Here is a 23,770-nt window from a genome sequence, read left to right as displayed (position 1 = left end):
ATGTGGGGCTCAATCCCAGGATCCTGGGCTCATGACCTGAGCTGAAGGCAGATGCTTAACCAACTGAGCCACCCAGACGCCCCTTGCAATTTTCCTTTTAATAGTACTTGTAACCCTGTGAAACTCTCCTGCAAACCTGTGATGCACTTAAATATCATCAGTTTTAACAATGCTTTCACCCACGTTCGTATACATTTCAAAATTATTAATCTCAGAAAAGCACGAACAATCAAGGAAATTGAAGATGTGGTAGCTTTTGGAAACCAAGCAGCTATTTATTCAAACTAAGTATCACAAATTGATGTTACTAAATAAGGCCTTACATCTCATAATATAACAGCAGTTTGTAAATACATGCTTACTAATTCACTGATTTCTTTAATTCATCAATCATGTTTTTAGTACCTAAAATACTAGAGTTGTACTGGATGCTGGGATTCAGAAACACAGGCGCTCTGTGTGTCAAACATGGGCTTCAACTCCAGAAGTCCACAATTTAATTTCATAAAGAAGTGTTAAAGAAGTACCTTTACCATGTATTAAGGAAACGGGGTTGATTTGGCACCCAAAGGGCACAAGGAACCTAAGTGTCCCCTCCACACCTAAGTTGTTCACATTTCCTTGGTTTATGCTTTAGGCAGTGGTGAGTAAAGCTTCAAATAATATCATGTCCTAAAGTCCTCCTACTCTTGAAACACATGCACATGCACACACACACTCTCAGCCTGCTCTAAATTTTTACTCTTGAGTATCACGTACTCAGTACTAAAATGTTGTTTTTGGAATTCACAGCTCCAATATGGAAATGTTTCTAGAGCTTGGGTCTAGAAGTATCTGTCTTTCTTGAATTTCTGGAGTGGTAATAATAACCACAGTGAGGACAAGGAACCAGAGCAATGTCCAATAGGGAGCTATGGCCCAAATTTGAAAAGGTACAAGATTTTATCAGGCATGAAGGTTAAGGCAGTTGGAATCCTGTAGTTGCTACTAACAAGTTGTAGAGTTCCTGGAGGCCTCCAAGGAGTGATCTCCATCCAAGTTTACAAAAGTATGTATTTTTCTGCTGATTCTAGACAAGATGATTTTGAGGGTTCATAGACTATGGTTAGAAAAATCTGATAGTTACATTTAAATATAGTGCATTGTTTTTACCACCTAAGATTGCAGCAATTTGATCACATGGCTTTGTTTTGGGAAGACTTCCAAACCAATGTTTGGGGGAGAATCTAATCTTTTTCATGTTGAGCTGGTGGGAGTCCTTCCTACCTTATAAATGTTTATATGGAAAGATATATACGTTTCTATATGAAAACTTAACTTTTTAATTTTTTATTGGCTGCACTGCAAGGAGTCACTTGGCGCAGGTGGGCATGAAGAGTAACATTTCCCAAGGTACATGGCACCCACTCATCCATCTCCCCTCCCACCTCCAGCAGCAGTGTTGGAAAATTTCACATCCTGGTGCATTTGCAGCATGGTTTGACAAAGATGACAACGTTCTCATCAACAGATAGTAACAGACCAATTTCTATTCGTAAATGCCAATGCTTTTTCTTACTGAAATAAATGATTAGCGTGTGGGTGTAACTGTCTACTACAGCTACCTAATTTTGTAAAGCATATAGTTAATTAAAGGGCAGGATTCAAAAGCAGGGCCAGCCCTGTAAAAGTTCTAACTTAATTATCTGTTTCGTACAGACTTCAACCTGTGGGGTAAAAAGGCATTTGTTGGATTGTGGCCTGCTCATCTTTGGGGATGATCTTTCAAAAGGACTGGGCTTTTTTTTTCTTTCTTTCTTTCTTTCTTTCTTTCTTTCTTTCTTTCTTTCTTTCTTTCTTTCTTTCTCTCTCTCTCTCTCTCTCTCTCTCTCTTTCTTTCTTTCTCTTTCTTTCTTTCTTTCTTTCTTTCTTTCTTTCTTTCTTTCTTTCTTTCTTTCTTTCTTTCTTTCTCTCTCTTTCTTTCTTTCTCTCTTTCTTTCTTTCTCTTTCTTTTTTTTTAAATCAGGGGGTTGAGAGGGGTCAGAGCCATCTATTTTGCCAGAGTCTTTTTTTTTGCCTTGCCAGACTGACTGTCCTTTAAAAACAACTATGTGGAAAATCAAATGTTTAATTTTTTTATAATAATATTTTCTCTTTGCTTGTTTTTCCCAGTCATTTCATATCTATACTGAACATCCATCCAAAGGACTAACACAGGAAATGGAGACCCAGCTAAAACAAACTCACACCCTTTTCTAGAGCAGCCTATTCTTGTAAAATTAGCAGTTAAAAATGAAAAAATAAAACAAAACTTTTTCTGCTGAGATACTCTCGCCCTAGGTTGCATTAGAAAATCCCTCCCTACATTTAAATGGAGTTTTTGCTGTTTTTATGATCTTAGCTTTCATTATCATGGCTCAACAAGTATATGGAAGGCTTAACAATATTTGAAGATGCAAAGAAGTCTCATAAATTATGAGCAATTTACAGGAAATGAAAGCTCAGCATTATTTCTTCCTCCACTTCTCCCAATAGGGCTGAACAGTTTCTTTACACCCCTGAATGCACTCTGCCTCGGCATGTCTGTATATATCCATCTCCCTGAGGGCAGTAACCTTATTTCATAATCTCACATAACAGGGCATTATGATCTGCAGTCCTGATTGTTTCCTGCATGCTGAATTTTGAAGGAATTTAGAATCTCATTCTTTTAGATATTCGTAACCAAGCAGTGAACTCTGACAATTAAGATTATTAATATGCTAATTATTCCCAGAATTGTATATTTCATGTAATAGGAAGAGCTAAAAATGAGGAATCTGTCATCTGTTCTACTGACAGGGAAATTTAGTTTCAACTTAGCTACATCTATGATTGTCCTTTTGCTTTTAAGAATATAACAGAAAAATTTTGCAATAAAGTAAGAGGTTGGCCCATGGAACAATTACAACACAGCACCTAAAAAGACAGAATGATACTGAAAATCAGTGAAATAATGTCAGTCTCCAATTAATAAACCAAAATTAAATTCCAAATCATTGCTTGGGCTCAGACATCGGGTTTTTTTTCTGTAGAAATAATATAATAAGTAGTGTTCCTTTTAGTGTGTCTGACCACAAAAGTATCTACATTGACATCAATAAAATATTTTTTGTAAATATTCTTGTTCTTAATGAAAAAGTAATTTTAAAACACAGTCATAAACAAATAAGCAAAAATTTAAAAATATGATTTATTTAAGTCATATTTTTAAATTTTTAACAAGTTTCTTATAAAATAAGTAGAGCAGGGGCGCCTGGGTGGCTCAGTCTCTGAGCGTCTGCCTTCGGGTCAGGTCATGATCCCAGGGTCCTGGGATCGAGCCCCGCATCGGGCTCCCTGCTCGGCGGGAAGCCTGCTTCTCCCTCTCCCACTCCCTCTGCTTGTGTTCCCTCTCTCACTGTATCTCTCACTGTCGAATAAATAAATAAAATCTAAAAAATAAAATAAAATAAAATAAGTAGAGCAGTTCTCATCATACAACAGTGAGAGAGAAGGAACTTTTGAGGATATCCTTGAAAGGACTTTTTGGTACTTCCAAGTTTAGAGGTTGATTTGGCAAATACTGCTTAATCTTTCCTTTCTCTTGATACTTACACGTCTGTCCCAGTACTGCTCTCCAATGTAAGGACCGTGATTTTTGTAGTCATTTTGAGGGGTCACAAATGGCACAAATGGAGACAAAGGATAAGGGGTGACAGTGGAGAAAACAGACAAAGGGAGGAAGAAAGGACAAGAAAGTAGTAAAGGAAGTTTCTTGAAAACAGTTGGCAAAAACTGAGAGAAAGAAGTGAGTGGGCTGAAGACGATCAATAGATTTCTTACAGAGGAAAAGACCAATCTGAGAGTCCTGAAAATCAGAGAACTGGGGAAGGCTTGGCATGGGGACGATCTCCTGAGAGGGAGAAAAGTTGGGAGAGGAAGACAATTAACTCAATTGATTCCCAAAGCGGACCACTGGTGGCTATGGAAAGCAGGGGCAGCTTGGTGCTCTTTAGAGCAAGGGTAGGGGGGAGCCTCTGTCAGGCCAGAGTCTGTAGAGACGAGGGGTTCATATGGTCTGAAGATATATATTCTCAATTTAGAAATAACTATTTATTTTTAGAAATAACTTCATTGATGGGGGTGCCTGGCTGGCTCAGTTGGTTAAGCAAGTCCAACTCTTGATTTTGACTCAGGTCATGATCTCAGGGTGTTGAGATTGAGCCCCACCTGGGCTTGTGTACTCAGCAGGGAGACTGCTTGAGATTCCCTCCCTCTCCCTCTGCCCCTCCCCCCACTTGTGCACACACACACACTCTCTCTCAAATACATAAATCTTTAAAAAAAAAAACTTCATTAGGGTATAATTTATATGCCTTAAAATTCACCTGTTTTAAGTATGCAATTCAGTGATTTTCAGTAGACTTACCATGTTGTACAACCATTGCTACCAAATGGTTTCAGAACTTTCTCACACTCCACTAAGGTCCCTCCTGCTCCTTTACAATTTCTCTCTGTTCCCACTCCCAGCCTCAGGCAATCAGTAATCTGCTTTCTCTATATTTAGATCTGCCTTTTCTGGACATTTCATATAAATAGAATCATGTAACATGTGGGTTTTCTAGGTCTGAATTATTTCACTTAGCCTGATATTTTCGACGTTTGTGTTGTTGTAGCATGTATCAGTATTTCTTTTTATTGTTAAATGGTTTTCCATTCTATGGATATACGCTTGAAGATAAACACCTTTTGTTTTTCCACTCATCAGTTAATGGGCATTTGAGTTGTTTCTACTTTCTGGCTATTATGAGTAATGCTGCTAACAACAGTTGTGTGCAAGCCTGTATGTGGAAACCTGTATGTGTGTTAAGCAAAATATGACCAAGAGTTTCACTTGTTCATGGAAAACACAAATATTCAGTCAGATCTTTGTGTTCCATGAATCCAAGTAACACAACTGCCTATGAACACTCTCTATACAACAACCAGAGCGGATTTTTAAAAACAGAAAATCAGATCTCGTCCCTCCCTTCTGGTGGCTTCCATCCCACTATGAATGAAGCCCTACCTCCTTGCCAAAGCCAGGATGGTGCTGCCTCAGCTGACCTCTGCTGACAAGTTTCACTTCATCTCTTATTACTTCTCTCACTCTTGACTTCACCAGTGTTGATATTGTTGCTCCTAAAACATAAGAGTTTTGCTGCTTTCCAAGTTCTTACATAAACTATTCCCCTTGCCTAAAATATTCTTCCCTGATCTTCATTTGGTTTGCCCCTTCTCATTCAGGTTTCTCCTCAAATGTCACTCATATAGAAAAGCCTTCTATGATAACCCTAGCTGAAATAGCAACCATGTTTCTCTCACTATTAGTTTGTTTTTCATTTTCCACCAGCATCTATAACCCAATAAACTAAAATTACCTTACTCATTGTTTGTTGACTATCTCCCAACCAGAATGCAAGTAATGAAGGCTAGTCAGAAGAAAGGCAGGCAGGGGAAATCCCACCCCCACCCCAAGAGGTAGTTTTAAACTACCTTTAAAAGGATTTTACGCCACCCTGGAAGGAGTCCTCCACCCTTTCCCGTGTGAACAGCTCTGATAGGTAGATGAGTGAGTGGACAAAAACCTGATTGGTGACAAGCACAGGGAGGGTTAATCAGATTAAAACAGCCTGCCAACAAGCCCATAAAAACCCCTAGACTTACAAACTCTGGTGGTAACCCTCTCAGGTCCCCTCCCTCTTCAGGAGCTCTGCACCACTGCTCAGTAAACCTTGCTTTGCTGCCCACCACTCTTGGTTTGGTCTACGTCTTCATTCACTGAAGTGGTGGGACCAAGAATGGTGGGCAGTAAAGGAAAAGAAATCCTGCAACACAAGCTCAGTGAGGCAGGTCATTTGTTTATCTTGTTCTGTGATGTATCTCCAGCACATAGCATGTGGGAAATGTTCATTAAATTTGTTGAATTAATGCATAAATAAGAAGCAAAATTTGAGGGGCGCCTGGGTGGCTCAGTCATTGCCTTTGCCTTCAGCTCAGGTCGTGATCCCAGGGTCCTGGGATAGAGCCCCACATTGGGTTCCCTATTCTGCGGGAAGCCTGCTTCTCCCTCTCGCACTCCCCTCTGCTTGTGTTCCTGCTCTTGCTATCTCTTTATCAAATAAATAAATAAAATCTTTAAAAAAAAAAGCAAAATTTGACCCTCTTTTATACTTTCTCTCTATAATTTCTGAGAAGAAGGTTAGATCATGCTATGAACTTAGTTTGTGAATTTCTAAACCAGTGGACTGAAGGTCAAATACTGGCAAGCCACGTATGTGCCATATTTGGTCTTCACATATGTTTGTTTTATGTAGCAGATACTTTGGAGCCCCATTCCCATTCCCTTGGCCCATCTCTGTTTTCAGCTGCTGAGTGTTCAGGTTCACCTTCTGTTGACAAGGTCCCAACTCAAGCAGGTATAGAATATTCCGCTTTCTGTCTTGGGCCTCTCCCATGTCCTGGAGCAACTGGGCAGATGTATAAACACAGCCCTGAAGCTAGCAATGTTAGTACTCCCCAGGGCAAATATCAGCCATTAACCAATGTGGGAGCCATACTTCATTCTCACTTGCCTCAGATAGAAAATTCTGAAAAAAATTCACACTTCCCAGAAGTTCTAGCCAAACTGAGCCCCTGTGCCTTCAGAGGAGACTTAAATAACACACCCTTATATTGACTTCCTCTTCTCTTGTTTCAGTCTCCCTGTTTGCTGGAATTACATCCTTAACATGTGATCTACTTTCAGGAGAAGCCAAATTAGGTCTATGACTTACATAGATTTTTTTTAACCTTTTAATTAATTATCCAAATTTAAAGCTCAAAAATATTTCATGTTTAAATTCTGAGTATGCCTTATATGGCATTTGATCTAATATGGGATTTAGGTGTCTAATATTTTGGAGACCATTTTCCACATCTTTGGTGATACAGCATTTCAGATTGCATATGACTGAACCAGTCTTATAATTAATAATTCTTAATTACTCTGTGTCTGAGCTGTAGATCATAGCAAATTTGTCATGTCTAACTACAACTCTAATAATCTGCTCTTGTATACTTGTAGCTCTAGAATGAATATTGGGAATACCATATTGTATCCAGATCTGTCACTTTTTGAATGCCTTGAAGCTTTTCCTCTTGGGAATTACCTCTCTGCTCCTGGTAAAACTGCCAACCACAGAGCACTCCTTCCGTAGGAAAAGGTACATTATCCAGGCTAACCAATCAGAGTCTGCCATCCATCAGTTACAGGATTGGTCCAGAGAGCCATGCTGGGCCAGTCAGAGTCATCTCTTGAAATTTTGCTGGACCCACGCCCAAAGAGGTTGCATCATTTTCTTTTCACTGGGATTGCTGTAGTTTGATGTAAATCTAAAGCTGCTAATGGACATTTTTGCTAAAATGTGGGGAATTTTCCTTGAAGATGGACTTAATAGAAAGGAAAACAAAAAAGAATGGAAGGAAAGAGTGGGGTAAAGTTTAAACAAGCGTAAGACTGAGATAGAGAAAAAGAGACAGAAAGAGAGCAAAAAGCTCTGTCAAATGACAAAGGACATGACGGTCATTTGAACTTTCATGTTCAGCCATGTCTGAAGCAAGCAAGATCTGTCTTTTCAATTATCTGAGCCAAAGAATTATGTATTTTTTTAAGCCAGTTTAAGATAAGTTTTTGTCACCTACACTTGGAAGAGTCCTGACTAATGCTTGCTATGTGTGCTCAGGACAGGACTGATGGGGTTAGGCTATGCCACTGTAAATGCCTTTTCTTGCTCCATGAAGCCTATGGTTATTACCAGGATCAAGTATCTGGGAAGAAGGAGGCCCTCAGGTAGAATTCCAGAGCTGAGAGGATGGGCCTAAGGTAGATGGAAGCTCCCATCCCTTTCAGGGTCTTAATAGTGACAAGGCCAGCTATCTGGGGATATGTACTTGCAGAAACAGAACACAAAAGAGATAGGAAAGAGCCCTGTAATGGGTTAAAAGCTGAAGATGACTAAGTTATGCAATGTAGGTTAGATTACTTACTTTTATGGTCCTACTCTTAGCAGCAATTGCCATTTTGTTATATTCTAACCTATGTAAAGCTTAATTTGGACATTAAGTCTGTCTCAGCTGAGCTAAATGGTGTACAAGGAAAAGTCATGTGCCCATACATGGGACAAAGCATTGAAAGCAGGGCATCAGGTCTTTGCCCCCAAAGCCAGCAGACAATATAGTCATTAAAATAATCCCCAAGGACAATATTCAGAGCTAAGAGTTGGAACTATAAAGGACAACCTCCCCTACCATGAAGACTCACCCTCATTGACTAATTTGAAACATCTGGATCTTATTTCATTAAGGAAGGCATAAATGTATTACACCGATTACACAAAAGCGTAAGATTATACATCAGAAGTGAATAGAAATATTAATCTCCCAAATGGAAAAAGCAACAACACCCAACTTCTTTTAATCTAACAGATCTATGAAGACGTCCCACTATTCTTCCATTCTTGGGGCACAGATGGCAGTGAGCTGGGCCAGTACAGAGGAAAGGAAACAAAGCATAGATGGATTGACAGAAGAGAGCCTCAGGGATTTTTGCTGGCAGGCAGGGAAAGAAATCCTGAAAAAGGAAGTTCTACTAAGCTTGAAATTTGTCTCTTTTGGATGCTGAGGCATCCTTAGTGCCAAGAAGCATGCCCAGCATACAGTAAGCCAAAATGTGAGACTGGAACTATTTAAATTCTTCTTGCCTCTGATTAGCATTGGCCTGAAGAAATAGGCATACAAAGATTATGAAGGTGGGAATCGTGTGGCCTCAACTGTTGAGATGATGTGAAACAGAGAACTCTAAACAGGCTAACTGGGAAAAAAAATAGCTGAAATTGCTACATTCAGTTCATGAACAAGGATAATCTGATGATAAATTTTAAAAGTCTCTGTAAGAGTTAAAGTTCTGCCTATTTGCTCCTCTGGAGCAGTAACAAGTACAGGTTAGCACTACAACCTGTATGTAAGGGATTGCTTTTCTTTGCCATTTCCAAATTTCATATTTAATTTTTACTTAGTCCATTATTAATACATTTTTTTTAATTTCCATGCTTTCAAAGAGAAATGTTTGCTTCCTTAATTATTTGTACCAGCTGGAGATTGATCCAGACAATACTACTGGTAGGTGGATGAACATTTGTCATTCCTGACTTTTAATAACATCAAAAAGTAAAACTTACAAGGAAACACTCAACTCTGAAAAAAATGTTAGTGCTGCAAAAATACTTTTCTTTTGGACCAACATCTCATAGATCATTTGATCCAGAAGATCTATATTGGCCAGGTTGCAAACATTTTTACTGCAAACAATAGAGATGAACTCTGCCTGGTTTTGGCAGAAAAAGGATTTACTGAAAGGATATTGGTTAGCCCAAAAACTGTCCAGGAGAGCAATCCAGCTCAGAAGCCATGCAGACAGGGATACAATGAAAATCTAACACAAAACTAGTTCTGTGAAGACATGGCTGTTGCTGCTACCTAGCATCAGGTATCACAGCCTGCACAGTTGACGCTGTTGGCACCACACATTGTATACTCCCATAGATGCGCCTGGCAATGCCATCCTTGGAAACCAGATGTGGTTGCTACAACCAACACAAGCACAAGTACAGCCCTCTCTTTCCTTATCTGTAAGGCTAACTCCCAACTCAAAGTGAGGCAGATGAAGGAATTACCTTTTATTTTAATAGATAAAGAAAATCACACAGAACTAACCCCACAGCAGACTTCCTTCAATGTTTCCTTGGCCAAAATTGGGTCACATGACCCCTTTTAAGCCAGCCACTCATAAGGAGAATAGATAACTGTGATTGGCTAGATTAACTGATTCACCTGCTGGGGTGGAGATATGACCAGCCTTGGAGTACAAAGTCACATGGAGGAGCATGGGTACCTGAATAAAACTGAAGTTTTGTTCACAAGAAAGAATGACTATTGGGTTGTCAGCCAATGTGATGGACATGTACATGGAACCCAGATGTCTTCACACATGGGCCCATTTTATGAGACTTACCCACATGCTTCTTCCCAAGCCTCCTTGTCACCAGTCCTCTGGTCTTCTTATTCTTTTTGTGTCCATGTCAGTCTGACTAAACCATCTCTTACTGCCTATTAATTCCTGCCTCTTTCCAGGAAAGGAGAAAGATGTTATATCACTCAAAGTTCTACCTACTGGGAGAATTTTCCACCTTCACTTCAGTGGGACTGAGTAGGACTCAGCAATCCATTTGAAATGTCGCCAGCTCATTATGCAAAGCCATCTATAAACTATGCTTTCTTTTTCTTTTTCTTCAGTTAACTCATAATAGAAAACTGTTCATGATGTTTTAAGTGTTGGTTGGTGGAGAGGGGGTAGTGTGGCATGAGTAAGCATAGCCTGAATACATCAGCATGTAAAACCTGAGCTTTCAGGACCTGCTCAGATGCACTCACTTATCTACTGTTTCCACTTGAATACATTTGATTTTATAGCCGAGTAGATCAGATAATACTCAGTTCATGACAGGTAGCTTATATTTCATAATTACCTGGTTTCTATGAGAACCCAATAGCAAGCCAAGGACTATTCCTCCAAAGAAGAATGGTTATTCACTGAAGGAGGTATAACTTTGTCCTAAAACCAGGATGTTTCTGCTGTGAATCTTGTATTAAATCTTTCCACACCACAGACTTGAATTGATTTTTGAGCACCACTAATGTCACTGGGTCCTACAAGGCCATATGGAAAAGCTGCATCCTGGACCACATGCAGAGTTTTCTTTTGGACCCTACTCAAAGCAGTCAGCCTTTCGGGCATCTCAGGAAAGAGCTGAAGGGCACACAAAATGTGATAGATGTTGCTTCTGAAATCTAAAGAGTACTATCAATCACAGTTTTTTTTTTTTCTAGATGTAAGAAACAAATTGTCCTTGACATTGGAGAGGATAAACTCACATGCCACACAAAATAGATCCCAAGAAACTTCAGTGTATTAACATATGATTTATTTCCCACTTTCTGGCATGCCTAGTTTTAGTCTAAAACACAGCCACTTTCTGCTCTCTGGAGCTCATCAGCCCGTTATCACCAATTTAGCCCTGGGAATGGTTAGAGAGCCTAGTTCTTTTTTTTTTTTTTTAAGATTTTACTTACTTATTTATTTAAGAGAGCGAGAGCAAGGGGGAGGAGCAGAGAGAGAGGGACAAGCAGACTCCATGCTGAGCATGGAGCCTGACACAGGGTGGATCCCAAAACTCCGAGATCATGATCTGAGCGGAAATCAAGAGTTCGACACTTAACTGACTGAACCAACCAGGGCCCTGACAACCTAGTTTTTAAAGACTCATTTATGGCACAGAGAATAGAAAATTAAGATAATCTTGAGTTGAAAATATATTTCTGCCCTTCTAGATAAAATCAAACTTCTTCTGGCATTCTCTGTCCATTGGATGAGAGAAGAAGGCTTGTCCAGATAAAAGCTGCAGTCAGTGTGCCACAGTGTATGTTGATTTGCTGCAGCTAAGCAACTACACATGGAAGATCATATATATTTGTAGTTACTACTTCACTTAGCCTATAGTAATCCCTGTGATTCTCAAAACTCTTCCCTCTTCTTTTTTGTAAGCACTCTCTATTTCCAACACGGGGCTTGAACTCCCAACCTCGAGATCAAGAGTTGCATGCTCTACCAACTGAGCCAGTCGGACACCCCAAAATTCTTCCATCTTTTGCACTAGCCAAGAGTAGGGCTATAATAGGAAACACAGTGGCCTCCTCTCAGCAATTTTCTCAGGGATGCAGTTTAAAAAAAATGCAGTAATTTTTTTTATTGAGGTATAACAGAATACTTCCTGACTTACTCTTTTGGTTGGGAAGTTGAGCTCCTGAGCTTTCACTAAGCCATTCCTACCATAATAACTTTGGTAGCTTCTACTCAACAGATCAGGAGTCAGTGTTGGAATGCTGCCATTCGCTGGGGTCATCTATCCCTGTAATATACCCAGAAACTGAAGAAATAATCATGGCAAGAGTTCAGGGCTCCACTGGAAAGCCCATCAGTTGGTGTTCAGTGCACCACCCTGGGTACTTTAAGTAGAAGAGCTTTAACACAGGGGATTAGGTGCTTACAAAATCACTGGAAAGACTGGAGAGACAGATGTCAGAAGGCTACCACCAGAACTGCTGAGTTCAAGAACACAACACCAGAACTGCTACCACTAACCCTGGAGTATTTTCCATTATATAAATGAATTAGAGCGCTAAGCTGCCATCTATTTTGATCACTGTAACTCTCTTACATGTGGAAAACTTGCAGAGATTTTTGAGAGTTGTATCATTTGGAACATAATGCCCGCTCTACTGTTATTATTATGGTCAGCATGCCCACCTTAACTTTGGCAGTTAAGTGCCACTGCTTGCCCTCTTCCATCTTAGCATCCCTATTTGAAATCAGGAGTACTTTTCAAACACAGAGTATTTTCTTCTTACCCCAGCATATGAAGAAGAGCCACTGAAATGTTTTTTAAGAAGCTGGGTCTTGTGTCTACCTATACAATTCTCAAGCCCCTGGTATAGGAAATATTTTCTGGCCATTTCTTCCTCTTCCTAGAAAAAGGAGACAGGGAATAGGTGAGCCGTTCACATGTGACAATCTACCCCAATATTTATATCTCCATTAACTTTTGGATTTCTTCCCCTATAACAAGAAAGTTCTAGCATTGCAGGTTCATTTAGAATGGACCATAGCTGAGCATAGCTCAAGAGATAATTTAGCAAATAATTTAGACAACTCTCAACTGTGTGAGCTAGCGCATTAAATCCAGAATCTCCAGTAACTGCATCCCTATTGATAAATTCTATCTGATCTGTAACTGTGTTCTTCCTTCCTTGGTCTAGTACTCTCAGAATCCATTTCCACACTTACTCTCCATATTCTGCCAACCTAAATTAGCAGCCTTTCCATTCCTTTGGTGGGTGTGCTTTCTGTTCCTGGCTTTGCTTTGTAATGGATCTCATGAGGCATATAGAGATCTGACTCTGCTTATAGGTCTGGTGGTTTTGAGGGGCAAGTGGAATCCAGAAGAACTGACTTTCCTTGCAAAAGCATTCCATAGACTCTCTCATGTGAGATCACTGAGGACTCTTCAGGCTAAACAGGAACAGCATCATCAGAGTGGAAGAATTCTTTTGGCTACAAGAAAAAAAAAAATCCTCTGTGAAACTGACCTAAAGGTTCAGAATGTTTATTACAAAACACAAGAATATCAGAGGGAAGGTGAGCTTCAGGAGGCTTTTGTATTAGCTTTGTCCTTAGGCGAGCACCCTTCATGGTTATTAAGGTGGCCACCAGACCACAATGTTCCCTTGTTTATGTTCAGTAGAAGAGAGACCCCCCCCATCCAGAGTGATTTGCATTCTCTGCATCAATAATGGTCACCATGGAAATGGCATGTACAGGATAGCATTCAATACTGGGTTCCTGAACCAGTCATTAGGAAGGAGAAAGGAATTAACATGATGGCTCAATCTTATTAGTTGACCTTTGTAGACAAGGATAGGTTGAACAACTGAATAAAATTGAGGTTTCCATTAGAGAAAAGTCCATATGGTGTAACATCTACGGGTATGGACAACTATGGAGAAGGAGAAATATTTTCTTTCACTCAGTAGTCAGAGAAGAATACAAGTAATACAGTATTTAAAGCTAATGCTCAATCTTGGAAATAAAGGCATTTTTTTTCTTTGTATTTACTCTCCATAGATAGCTTTGCTTTGGCATAATGGGACTTTCACTTTCTGGTGGAAATTCTATGCCTCTGATGTCATTTTCTAGTTATACCCAATTATATACAGCCCTACTAAATCATTGCCTCTTATTTACCTAAAAAAAATGTTAATGCAATTTCAGTTACAAAGTTGTTTAAAGGAAATAAGAGGTGGTAGAGTACGTGCATTGCTCTAAGTATTCCTCTTGATATATTTACACTTTCTAAAACAAGCTGACATTTTCTGAGTGTGTTGGATTAAAAATGGTCTCAAAATTGTTTCTAGTTCCTTTCAACAAGAGATGGATCTGGGCCGGACTTGTGCATTAGCCTGCTAAGGCTGCTATTATAAAACACCATAGCCTGAATGGCTTAAACAACAGATTTATTTTATCACAGTTCTGGAGGCTGGAAGTCCAAGATCAAAGTTTTGGCAGGATTGGTACCAGGTGAGACCACTCTCCATGGCTTGTAGAAGGCCACCTTCTCACTGTGGCCTTTTCTCTGCCTGCCTATCCCTGCTGTTGCTTCCTCTTCTTATAAGGGCACTAGTCCTATTGGCTGAGGGCCCCACCCTTTCATCTTAGTTACCCTTAATTACCTTCTGAAAGGCCCTGTCTCCAAATACAGTCACTTTGAGGGTTAGGGCTTCAAAAAAAGTTGTAGAGGAACACAACTCAGTCCATTACACCTTGCAACTTGCCTTAACCAACAGAACGCTGCAGAAGTGAAGACGCGATGCCTATGACTTCAGCTTCAGCTCTCGCCTTCTTTGGAATCTCAACAATACATGCAGAAGCCTGAGCTGGCCCGCTAGAGAAGCTATGTGGGGAGCTGAGGCACCCTGGTTATTAACCCCAGCCCACTGGTTACGATGGCAAGAAAGCCCAATCGGTGCCACGTGGAGCAGAGATGAGTTGTCCCAACTGCACCCTGAACAAATCGCTGCCCAAGGATCGTATACTAATAAATCGTGTACTAATAAATGGTGTTATATTAAGCCACCAAGTTTTGAGGTAGTTCTTATGCAGTAATAGATAACTGATACACCAGGTCTTTTATGATTTTCATTGCTTCTTGGTGTTCTATCCTTTTACTGTCAGTTTAGAGAGATTTGGGAAAGAAGCAGACCAAAAAGTGTATTGTCCTTTAGCCATGCTTAATTAGCAATCAAGAAATTACATGTTAGAGACAAGAAAAGTGTTTTTTAAAGAGGAATAACTCTTTGGTAGGTAAGCAGGCTATAGGAAGGATGGGGAAATGAATCAATAAGCAAAATAAAATTCTTAAACAATTAAGTAAAATTAAAAAAATATATTTCATTTGATCTTTATTTCATCTTTCTTAAAATGTATATCATATTCTAATGAGCCATGTATCATTAGACAAATATGTGTTTTGTTTACAAATAAAAATATGTATATTGGGAGGAAATGCTCCTCATATGTAGGCTTACATGTGTAGATGATCGAAAACTGTGGAGGATGGGTTCGGAAGCACGGATGCCCTTTTAAGAAAAAAATGTAGAAGACAAGTTTACAGGCCCTGTACTACAAACATCCATACCTACAAGATGTCCCGGAACTGTGTGACAAAGGCCTTGGGACCACATCGAAGCCTATCTACCCCTAGTAAATATTTATTGGCCTGCTCTGTGCGCCAACACTGTAATAAGCTTTGGGAGGAAGCAAAGATGGAATTAGGAGTTTTCTTGCCCGCTCAGGTTTCTCCAATTCTCCTGGGATTGCCCTTTTGGGTCAGGACTGGTAGAGTGGTCTAAAAACCTGAAAGTTATGATAGGGTTTTTCTAAGGGTCCACGCCTAGTCTAGCATGTTGCCACACACCCCTGGTGCTCCCTGACCTCCCAGCTCATCTTCTGAGTCACCTCGTTGTACGCCACAGTATGGACTTTGTTCCGGGCAGCTTGCCCCACGGCCACCCTGCTTGGGCTCAGCCTCAGGAAAGAGGTGCACTTGGCACCATGAGTTCACTCCCCGGGTGTATTTTGTCCCACCGGCGAGTTGTCTACCTGCTTCTACTGCCCGTGCTTTCTTAATCCTTCCGGCTATTCCTGTCTTTCTTTCAGCTACTTTTTTTCCCAAGTGATTTTTATTCACTGTCTTCTGGTTTTTATTCATTTGTTTATTTTTAAGTAATCTCTACACCCACCATGGGGCTCAAATCCACAACCCTGAGACCAAGAGTCCCATGCTCCTCTGACTGAGCCAGGTGCCCCTTCCAGCATAGCTTTTATTTCTCTTTCTTTCTTTATTTATGAAGATTTTATTTATTTGAGAGAGAGAGTGAGTGGGGGGAGAGGGAGAGTGGATCTGAAGCCAACCCTGCACTGAGTGCAGAGCCCGACAGGGCCTCAATCCCATGACCATGAGATCATGACCTGAGCCAAATGGAAGAGTCAGAGGCTTAACCAACTGCACCATGCAGGGGCCTCTGTCTTCTGGTTTTCAGGTAGCCACTACATCCATTCTCATGCTTTTCCTTTACTTTTCATTCTTCTCTTAGCCTGCACCACCACATCTGCTTTCCTCCCTTGGCTTCTCCCCATTCATTTATTCCATGCTATCCTAGCTGCTCTCTTTTGTTCAATTCAGAACATCAGCCAGAGGCTTCCCATTGCTAAGTAACAACATCACCCACCCACACCCTTTTCCACTCTTGGCTCATTTCTTCTGCTGTTTTTATAAGCCCATGGCTCAAATGGTCTCCAGAAGAAAATGAAAGGTTCTCTGTCTTCTCTTCATACCAAGGAGATGCGCACCATCCTGCATCCTGCCCCTCTTACTATATTTTGACTTCTTGTTTTATCTGTTCATTCTCCCCAGGCTGTGAGAGAACACTAAAAATCACAAAACATCCCTTTCAGCTTGGACAATTAATAGATGGGCAGAAGGGACGTAATTTCTGCTAAAGGAACAAAGAAGGAGAAAATGCTTCAAGTTTAGTTACAGGGCACAGCATAGCCTCATTGAAGGCCTTTGCCTCAACGTCTGAATCAAATTCAGGTTTTAAGAGATTTCCATTAGGGATCTAGCAAGGGACTAGCAAGTCCTTCATACAGACTTTTGTTGAGTTTTGTGAAAGCTACTAATGGCTTGTTGAGTGTGGTTTGCCCAAAATAAAGGATAAAAACAATACAAGAACTCATTACACAGTTTCCCGAATTTCACTCCTTTTCCAGACATCAATCCGACATGATACTGGTACCAAAGGCATAACTCGAGTTGTGTCGGCCTTTCTCACAACATGCTCTGAAGAGATTCTAAATCTTCTGCCACATTTTAATAGTTGAATGGCAATGGTGACTCCATACGTCCAAACGCTAGGATAGAACATCAGAGATACCAGGACCTTGAAAAAAAAAATCTCCTTTTCACCCTGGCAATGCCTTAAATAATTTCCCTCCTTGGTGTGAATTCTTTCTCTCTCCCTCGGGCATTTATGTCATGCCTGGAGGCCTTCCCTGACAACCATGTCCCACATCGTTGCTCTCAGCTCTTTGCCCACAGTCAACACTGAACTCCTGGGAGGGCACTGAGGCTACTTTGTGGGTAGTTGGTGGTATCACAGCCTTTCTCTTGCTGTGTCCCTGCTCCTCAGGTACTGCTCTCCATGAGGGAAGGATTCTGATCCTTCCTGCAACGTATATTTGATAAATTGCCTTACATTTAATAATAGGACACAGATACTCTGACAAGGCAGTTGTTTGTAGTTTCATTTTCTAAGAGGAGAAGGAACAGTGGTTTTCTTTGCATTAAAGTTCAAGTTAATCAGCAAAGTACCAGAAATGAAGTTGATGTGTCCCTGTCATTAACTAGATCTGCAGACTGAGCATTCCATTAGAGAAAATTTTCAAGAGCCTTATTTTTCAGGACCCGTTGATATTCCAAAAGCGGAATCCCGGGGAGGCTAAAATCCACTCCAAGGTATTCTAAGAATGCCTGGCCAGAACTGGAATTGGCAAGTTACGACACTTTTCCTTCTAGGAGTGAGCCCGTTTGAGATGATGTTATATCTTCTGAGAGGTTCAGAAAAATTTAATATGATTTCGGTTTTTATCTTTGAGCAATATCAACTAATGCAACATGTATTTGAACTTCCTGGAATTTTTGCTTTATGTATTGCTTGCTTTAAACAACTAAAAATTATATCAATTTTCACTGCTCTTCGGTATTTACTGCTCCACTAAGTCTTTTCTCCAACCTGAAATCTCAGTCAACACCACCTAGATCTTAATAATTTCTTTTTTCCACATCTCTATGTATTTCATTCCTTTATCCCCTTCCATCCCACCTCATCAATGTGGTTTCAAGTCTCTCAGTCCCTGCTGTCATTGAAAACTGTGGCACTATCCCCCATAAACAGACGTACTCTCCACCTGGAACACCTACATGGTGAGAGAGCCAGCAGCCTGGGGGCCTCTCATTGTTTCTGACCTCTCAAAGCTAATGACCCCTCTGTTCATTCAGCCCCCTATTACCTCCACCACACCCTCAGCCCACCACCTGGAACTACTTCACCTCCGAAACCTTGAGGTGAGAATTTCCCTCTGCAACCGCAATCTCCTCCCCTTCCAGCTCTCAGTTAGCTGGTCTTCACACACACCATCAGAACTATTTCAGGACCTCACACCGCCCTCCCCCTATCCGTCCCTATTATCTCCTCCTTGCTTCACTCCTTCCCTACCCAGCAGAGATGGCATGTTCCATCACTTTAACCACTCTCTCTAGTATCTCATCTCCCCCGCTCCCCATTAGCCTACAAATTCTCCACTTCAAATGACTTCATCCTCATGTGCCCTGGGTGCACCTGGAGAAATAACATGGCTCGACCATGGGTCCTAGGCCAACTCCACGTCATCAAGCAAGCACTGGTTCCCCAAGGCGGCCCAGCAACCCTCGCCACATCGCTCCTCATCTACTTGTTATAAAGCATCATTCATTCACTCATTCGCTCAATTGCCGAAATATTTATTGAGTGCCCACTCTAGTGGTCCCTAGAGCAAAACAGACAAGGTCTCACCCTCAGAGAGCTGAAGATCTAGCCTGGAAGGCTGAAATTAAAACAAGTCCAGAGAAATGAATTATTTGGAGGCTAATGTCTGAGAAGAGTGGTGAATGTATGAAATATTTATTCTGGTGAGTGGGAGGGAAAATGGCTAGGGAAACACAGGAGTGCCGCAGGACAGCTGTGAGGGACCACAGCCTGGTGACACAGAGTTGGAATAGCGCCCATGGTCGAGTCATGTGATTTCTCCAGGAGACCTCACTAGTGTGGGGCGTGGGTGCACATAGGGAAACATGCAGATGAACTCACTTGAGGTTGGGCATTTGCCAGGCGGATGAGATACATAGAGAGAAACCCTATGAACAAGACAATATTTCAGATTAAAAAGTACTAATGGACTTGTAGTCTTTTGCTAATTATTTCTTTTCTAAACAGATACTAAAACTACAACTACTACCATACAACTCTCCAGAATATTACTCAACAATTAAAGGGCACCCTCATATTCCAAAAAGTTATCTCCTTGGATATTGTTCTGAGAGATATATAAAATAGATTTTTGCTAATTATGAGTTACTTTTTCTTTTCATTACACAAATACAAAAAAATGAAAAAATTGTCATTAAAAAAAACTTCGAGCAATATAGAAGTACTCAGGATAAAAGTGAATTCTCCCAGCATCCCATTTCCCCTTTCCCACTCCCTGTCTCTGCACTAAAGCCCTGTTAAGAATTTGATGTGTGGGGGCACCTGGGTGGCTCAGTCGGTTAAGCGTCTGCCTTCGGCTCAGGTCATGATCCCAGGGTTCTGGGATGGAGCCCTACGTTGGGCTCCCTGCTCAGCGAGGAGTTTGCTACTCCCTCTCTCTCTCTGCTTCTCCCTCAGCTTGTGCTCTCTCTCTCTGTGTCAAATAAATAAATAAAATCTTTAAAAAAAAAAGAATTAGATGTGTGTCCATACAGTGCTCATTTGTATGCGCTTACATACAAAAAGATGTTTGCAGACATATGCGTACACACCTACATGTGGAAATTGCATGTGTACGTGTGGAAATTGCATAGTTAAGTCATCTTTTTGAGAGGGCAAAAGGTAAACATTAGAAAAATGTGTCTTCCTTCATTTTTTAAAAGATTTATCTATTTATTTGAGAGAGAGAGAAAGAGAGAGAGCGTGCGCGTCCCCAAGTTGGGGGCAGGGCAGAGGGAGAGAATCATAAGACTCCCTACTGAGAGTGGAGATCATGACCTGAGCCAAAACCAAGAGTCTGACACTGAACCCCCTGAGCCACACAGGTGCCCCTGTGTTTTCCTTTAAATAGGAGTAAAACTTTATTGCCTATTGAAGCAAATCACTTGGACCTAAACTTAAGCTACTTTTGATAAACTGATAAGAAAGCTAAATGATGGAGACTATTAATGATCCAGGGAACAAAACACAAAATTTACTTGCTAACTCATTAGATTGAGAGGATGCTCTCAAGTAAAATTAAATTTTGTGATACACTTTTATCACAAATTATATCTAAGTTAGGAAACATGACAGAGAGGATCTTTAAAGACAGATAAGGACTCTATTAAATGTTGTCACTACAAACACAGAATTTACCCATCTGAAGTGTAAACTGTCATAAGCTATCAATATCAGAGTTTGGGAAACAGGTTTTAAATAATATAGAAAGTCCCAACATACGGCAATATAAGATTAATAATTAATTATGCCTCTTGTTAGTCACTTCAGAACTAATTGAACCCTCAGGGAACAGATTCAGTGAGTTTTCTTTCTGTTTTTCTTTCTTTGCCACCTTGAACTAGTCATATATTTCCCACATTAGAAAAACTCAGTGCATCTTTTGGAATGTGACCTAGCTTTTACCATTGCTATCTGCTTGTTGCAGCGTGATCAGATAACAGCTTCTCATCTAAGATTAAGGACAAACAGTTTCTGCCACAATGTGCATTTATAAATGCATAATTTAGGATAGTACTATGCAATTCCTCTTCTACAACTTGCTTTTTTCATTTAACAATATGCTGAAATCTTTTATGCAGTACATGTAGATTTACCTCAGTCTTTTTAACTCTTCATCCGCTTCCATAATAAAATACCATAATTCATCAATCTACTTTCTTTTCATTAAACTTTAGTTTTTGTTACTACAAACAATGATCTAATGTTTATAGATGTGATGCTTATGCATATATCATGTAGATGGGATGTGATAGGATGCTTATGCATACATTTTTGTTTATATATCTAAATATTTCTGTATGACACATACTTGCACTTGGAATTTATACTTGTTTATATATATATATTGATGTAAATGCAAACTTTTATGTAGCAAAATGGACAAAGTATATAAAAAGTTAATTCACAGAGCAGCAAATCTAAATTACCAACAAACACATATAAAGATACTCAAACTGAGGGCGCCTGGGTGGCTCAGTCGGTTAAGCGACTGCCTTCGGCTCAGGTCATGATCCTGGAGTCCCGGGATCGAGTCCTGCATCGGGCTCCCTGCTCAGCAGGGAGTCTGCTTCTCCCTCTGACCCAACCCTGTCTCATGCTCTCTCTCTCTCTCATTCTCTCTCTCAAATAAATAAATAAAATCTTAAAAAAAATACTCAAACTGATTAATAGCCAGAAAAATAAAAATTTTACTATTTAACTGGCAAACATGTAAAAGACCAATAAAACCTATTACTGGTGGAAATACGGGAGAAAGCTGCTTCAGCTTCTTTTGAAAGGAAAGCAATCTAGCAACATCTATTAAAATTAAAAATTTATCGGGACTTTAACCAACAAATTCACTTTTGGAATCTAATGCCATAAAAATAAAAGTCCAAAAGGTCAAAATATATAAATGAAGATGTTTGGGACAACATTCATTTCTTTCTACAAGACACAGGCCCTTTCCTGAAGGTACTCACATCCTCTGGTGTGTGTTTGGTGGGGGGGGGGGGCGGGGGGCATGAAGACAGATAAGTGTACAAGCAATTGGAGCTCCTGGAAGAAGTGCTAAGAAAGCTGTCCAGACCTGGGATTGGAGGGTTGCAAAAAATTCACTGAAAAGTCAACTTTGCATGACTTTTTAAGATGCAGCATGGTTCTGAGGCCCTGCGTGGTCCAGGACCACTGAACCAAAGAGAGACCACTGGACACTGGGAAAACACAACCCATAAACTTGCCATAAAACAAGACTGTGTTAATAAAAGTCACAGGTAATCTATTTTTTCAATGGCAGTGGAGACAGAATACGAGGTGCATATTGAAAAAAGGATTCGGGCTTTGGGGAAGAGAATTCAGAGTCTATTATTAAATGGTAGCCAAAATTGCTGTTTTCTTCATATGCCTGGTACAGAGTACACTCCTGAAAGGTATTTGTGGGAAGAGCATGTAAAAAGGTTTAGCTCAGATAAGACTTTCTCTTGAATAGGTTTTTCCTCCCTCCCTCCCTTCCATCCTTCCATTCTTTTCCCCCACCTCCGTTTTTTTCAAAAAAAGGAAAGGCTCTAGTCCAAGTGGGCTTCTAATCCTGTTAACCGCACTTTGACCCCCTTATTTCACCACATAACGACGAGGCAAAATCATCAGCTCTTACATCATGCAATTTAAATGCCAAAATAGTGCTGAGCAATTTTGCAAGCACAAAAGTTTGTACTAAAAAAAAAAGAATGTCTAACATTAAAAACAAACAAACAAAACAGACAGTTCATTAGAAACTGGTAATCTCTGACAACTGAGATTGCGTAGATAATGGATTTCAGGAAGGGACTACTAGCCTGTGGAGCAACAAAAGCAGCTCATCTAGAAACAAGGTACATTTTCTCCCCAACTATTGTCATTAAAGGAAACGACATTAGAGGGGGTTCTCTTATGGAAAGGCTGGGACTCCACGGAATAATGAAAATGTTCCCAGTATCTAAGTGCTGCCTGGCATTGCTCCCGTATCAACAGCAAAACAACTGCATAGCAACCTACATTTGCCCGTTTCCTCACCCATTACCGTTTGTCCAGAGAAAACAACCTTACTACTCCCTGTCTGCTTTGTGAATTTTGTCTGGCAGGAGTTGAGTCTATATGCCAAGTGGAGGAGCGACGCAGGCGGGCATTTCCCAGCACATGCTGTTCACCACGTGGGTTCCTGGAGCTGCCTCTTGGCTCAGAGGACCTAGAGCTCCTCTCCCCTCCCCCACTTCCTCTCACAAAGACCACGGGCTCTAACGATTGTCAAGTACGTGCTCCTGAGCTCCCAGCTGGCCAAAGACCCTTTCGACCCAGGGACCTGTTTCATGAATATCAGACAAGCGGTTCCAACGTGGGTTTTGCATTTCTCGGGAGTACATAGAGGTCACACTAAGAGCACAATACCAGTCACTTCTAAAACAAAGAGAGCGCACTCTAAATGCTGCTTTGTGAGGACTCTCCTCACCGCAGCGCTCCTTGCCGGGGACTGTAGCAATGGCGCCAACGACAGATCCAGACTGAGTACTTTTCCTCTTTCCAGAGGGTGCTTCCTTGAACTTTCCCATCTGCTTCTGAGTAAGATGTAGAAAATATTATTTATAAAATATGACCAGTAAGTGACTCACAGTGAATAAAAATAAATCAGGGTGCAGCTTGTCCTCTTTAAGAGAAAAAAAGAGTAAAATGCTCCACAAGTGGAGAAAGAACTCACTTTTTCAAATCTCCTCAAGGAACGTCTTCAAATGATAGACAGGAAATGGGCTTGTGAGGGTTAAGTTAAACTCAAGAAAACTCAAGACCCCGCCCCTCATGCATATTCATAAAAGGCAACCTGACCTCCCCTCTAAAACCACAGTGTGACCGTGTTTCCCGCATACACGTTGCCTCCCACATTGCCAGGAAACACTAGAACGATGAAGCGCCCAGTGCCTTGCTTTATAACACGGTTCATAAGAAT

At 40.6% G+C, this 23,770-nt stretch overlaps 1 protein-coding gene across 2 annotated transcripts in view; it reads right to left on the bottom strand.

Moving 5' to 3' along the window:
- Window positions 1–23,542, bottom strand: part of CEP85L (centrosomal protein 85 like) — a 226,345-nt gene extending 202,803 nt beyond the window's left edge. The window contains exon 1 of one of the 2 annotated variants that reach the window (XM_027603613.2): window positions 23,525–23,542. Coding sequence is in view for 1 of the 2 variants with exons in the window: in XM_027603608.2 (XP_027459409.1) it covers window positions 10,091–10,096 (6 nt within the window). In the remaining variant the exon portion in view is untranslated. Of the gene's footprint in view, window positions 1–10,090; window positions 11,239–23,524 lie in introns of those variants that run through there. The other variant, XM_027603608.2, reaches the window with a different exon arrangement.
- Between the last annotated feature and the right edge of the window lie 228 nt (window positions 23,543–23,770).

This window comes from Zalophus californianus, chromosome 7 (genome assembly GCF_009762305.2).
Source record: "Zalophus californianus isolate mZalCal1 chromosome 7, mZalCal1.pri.v2, whole genome shotgun sequence".
NCBI classification, from domain to species: Eukaryota; Metazoa; Chordata; class Mammalia; order Carnivora; family Otariidae; genus Zalophus; species Zalophus californianus.
This window is presented reverse-complemented; position numbering and strand designations above follow the sequence as displayed.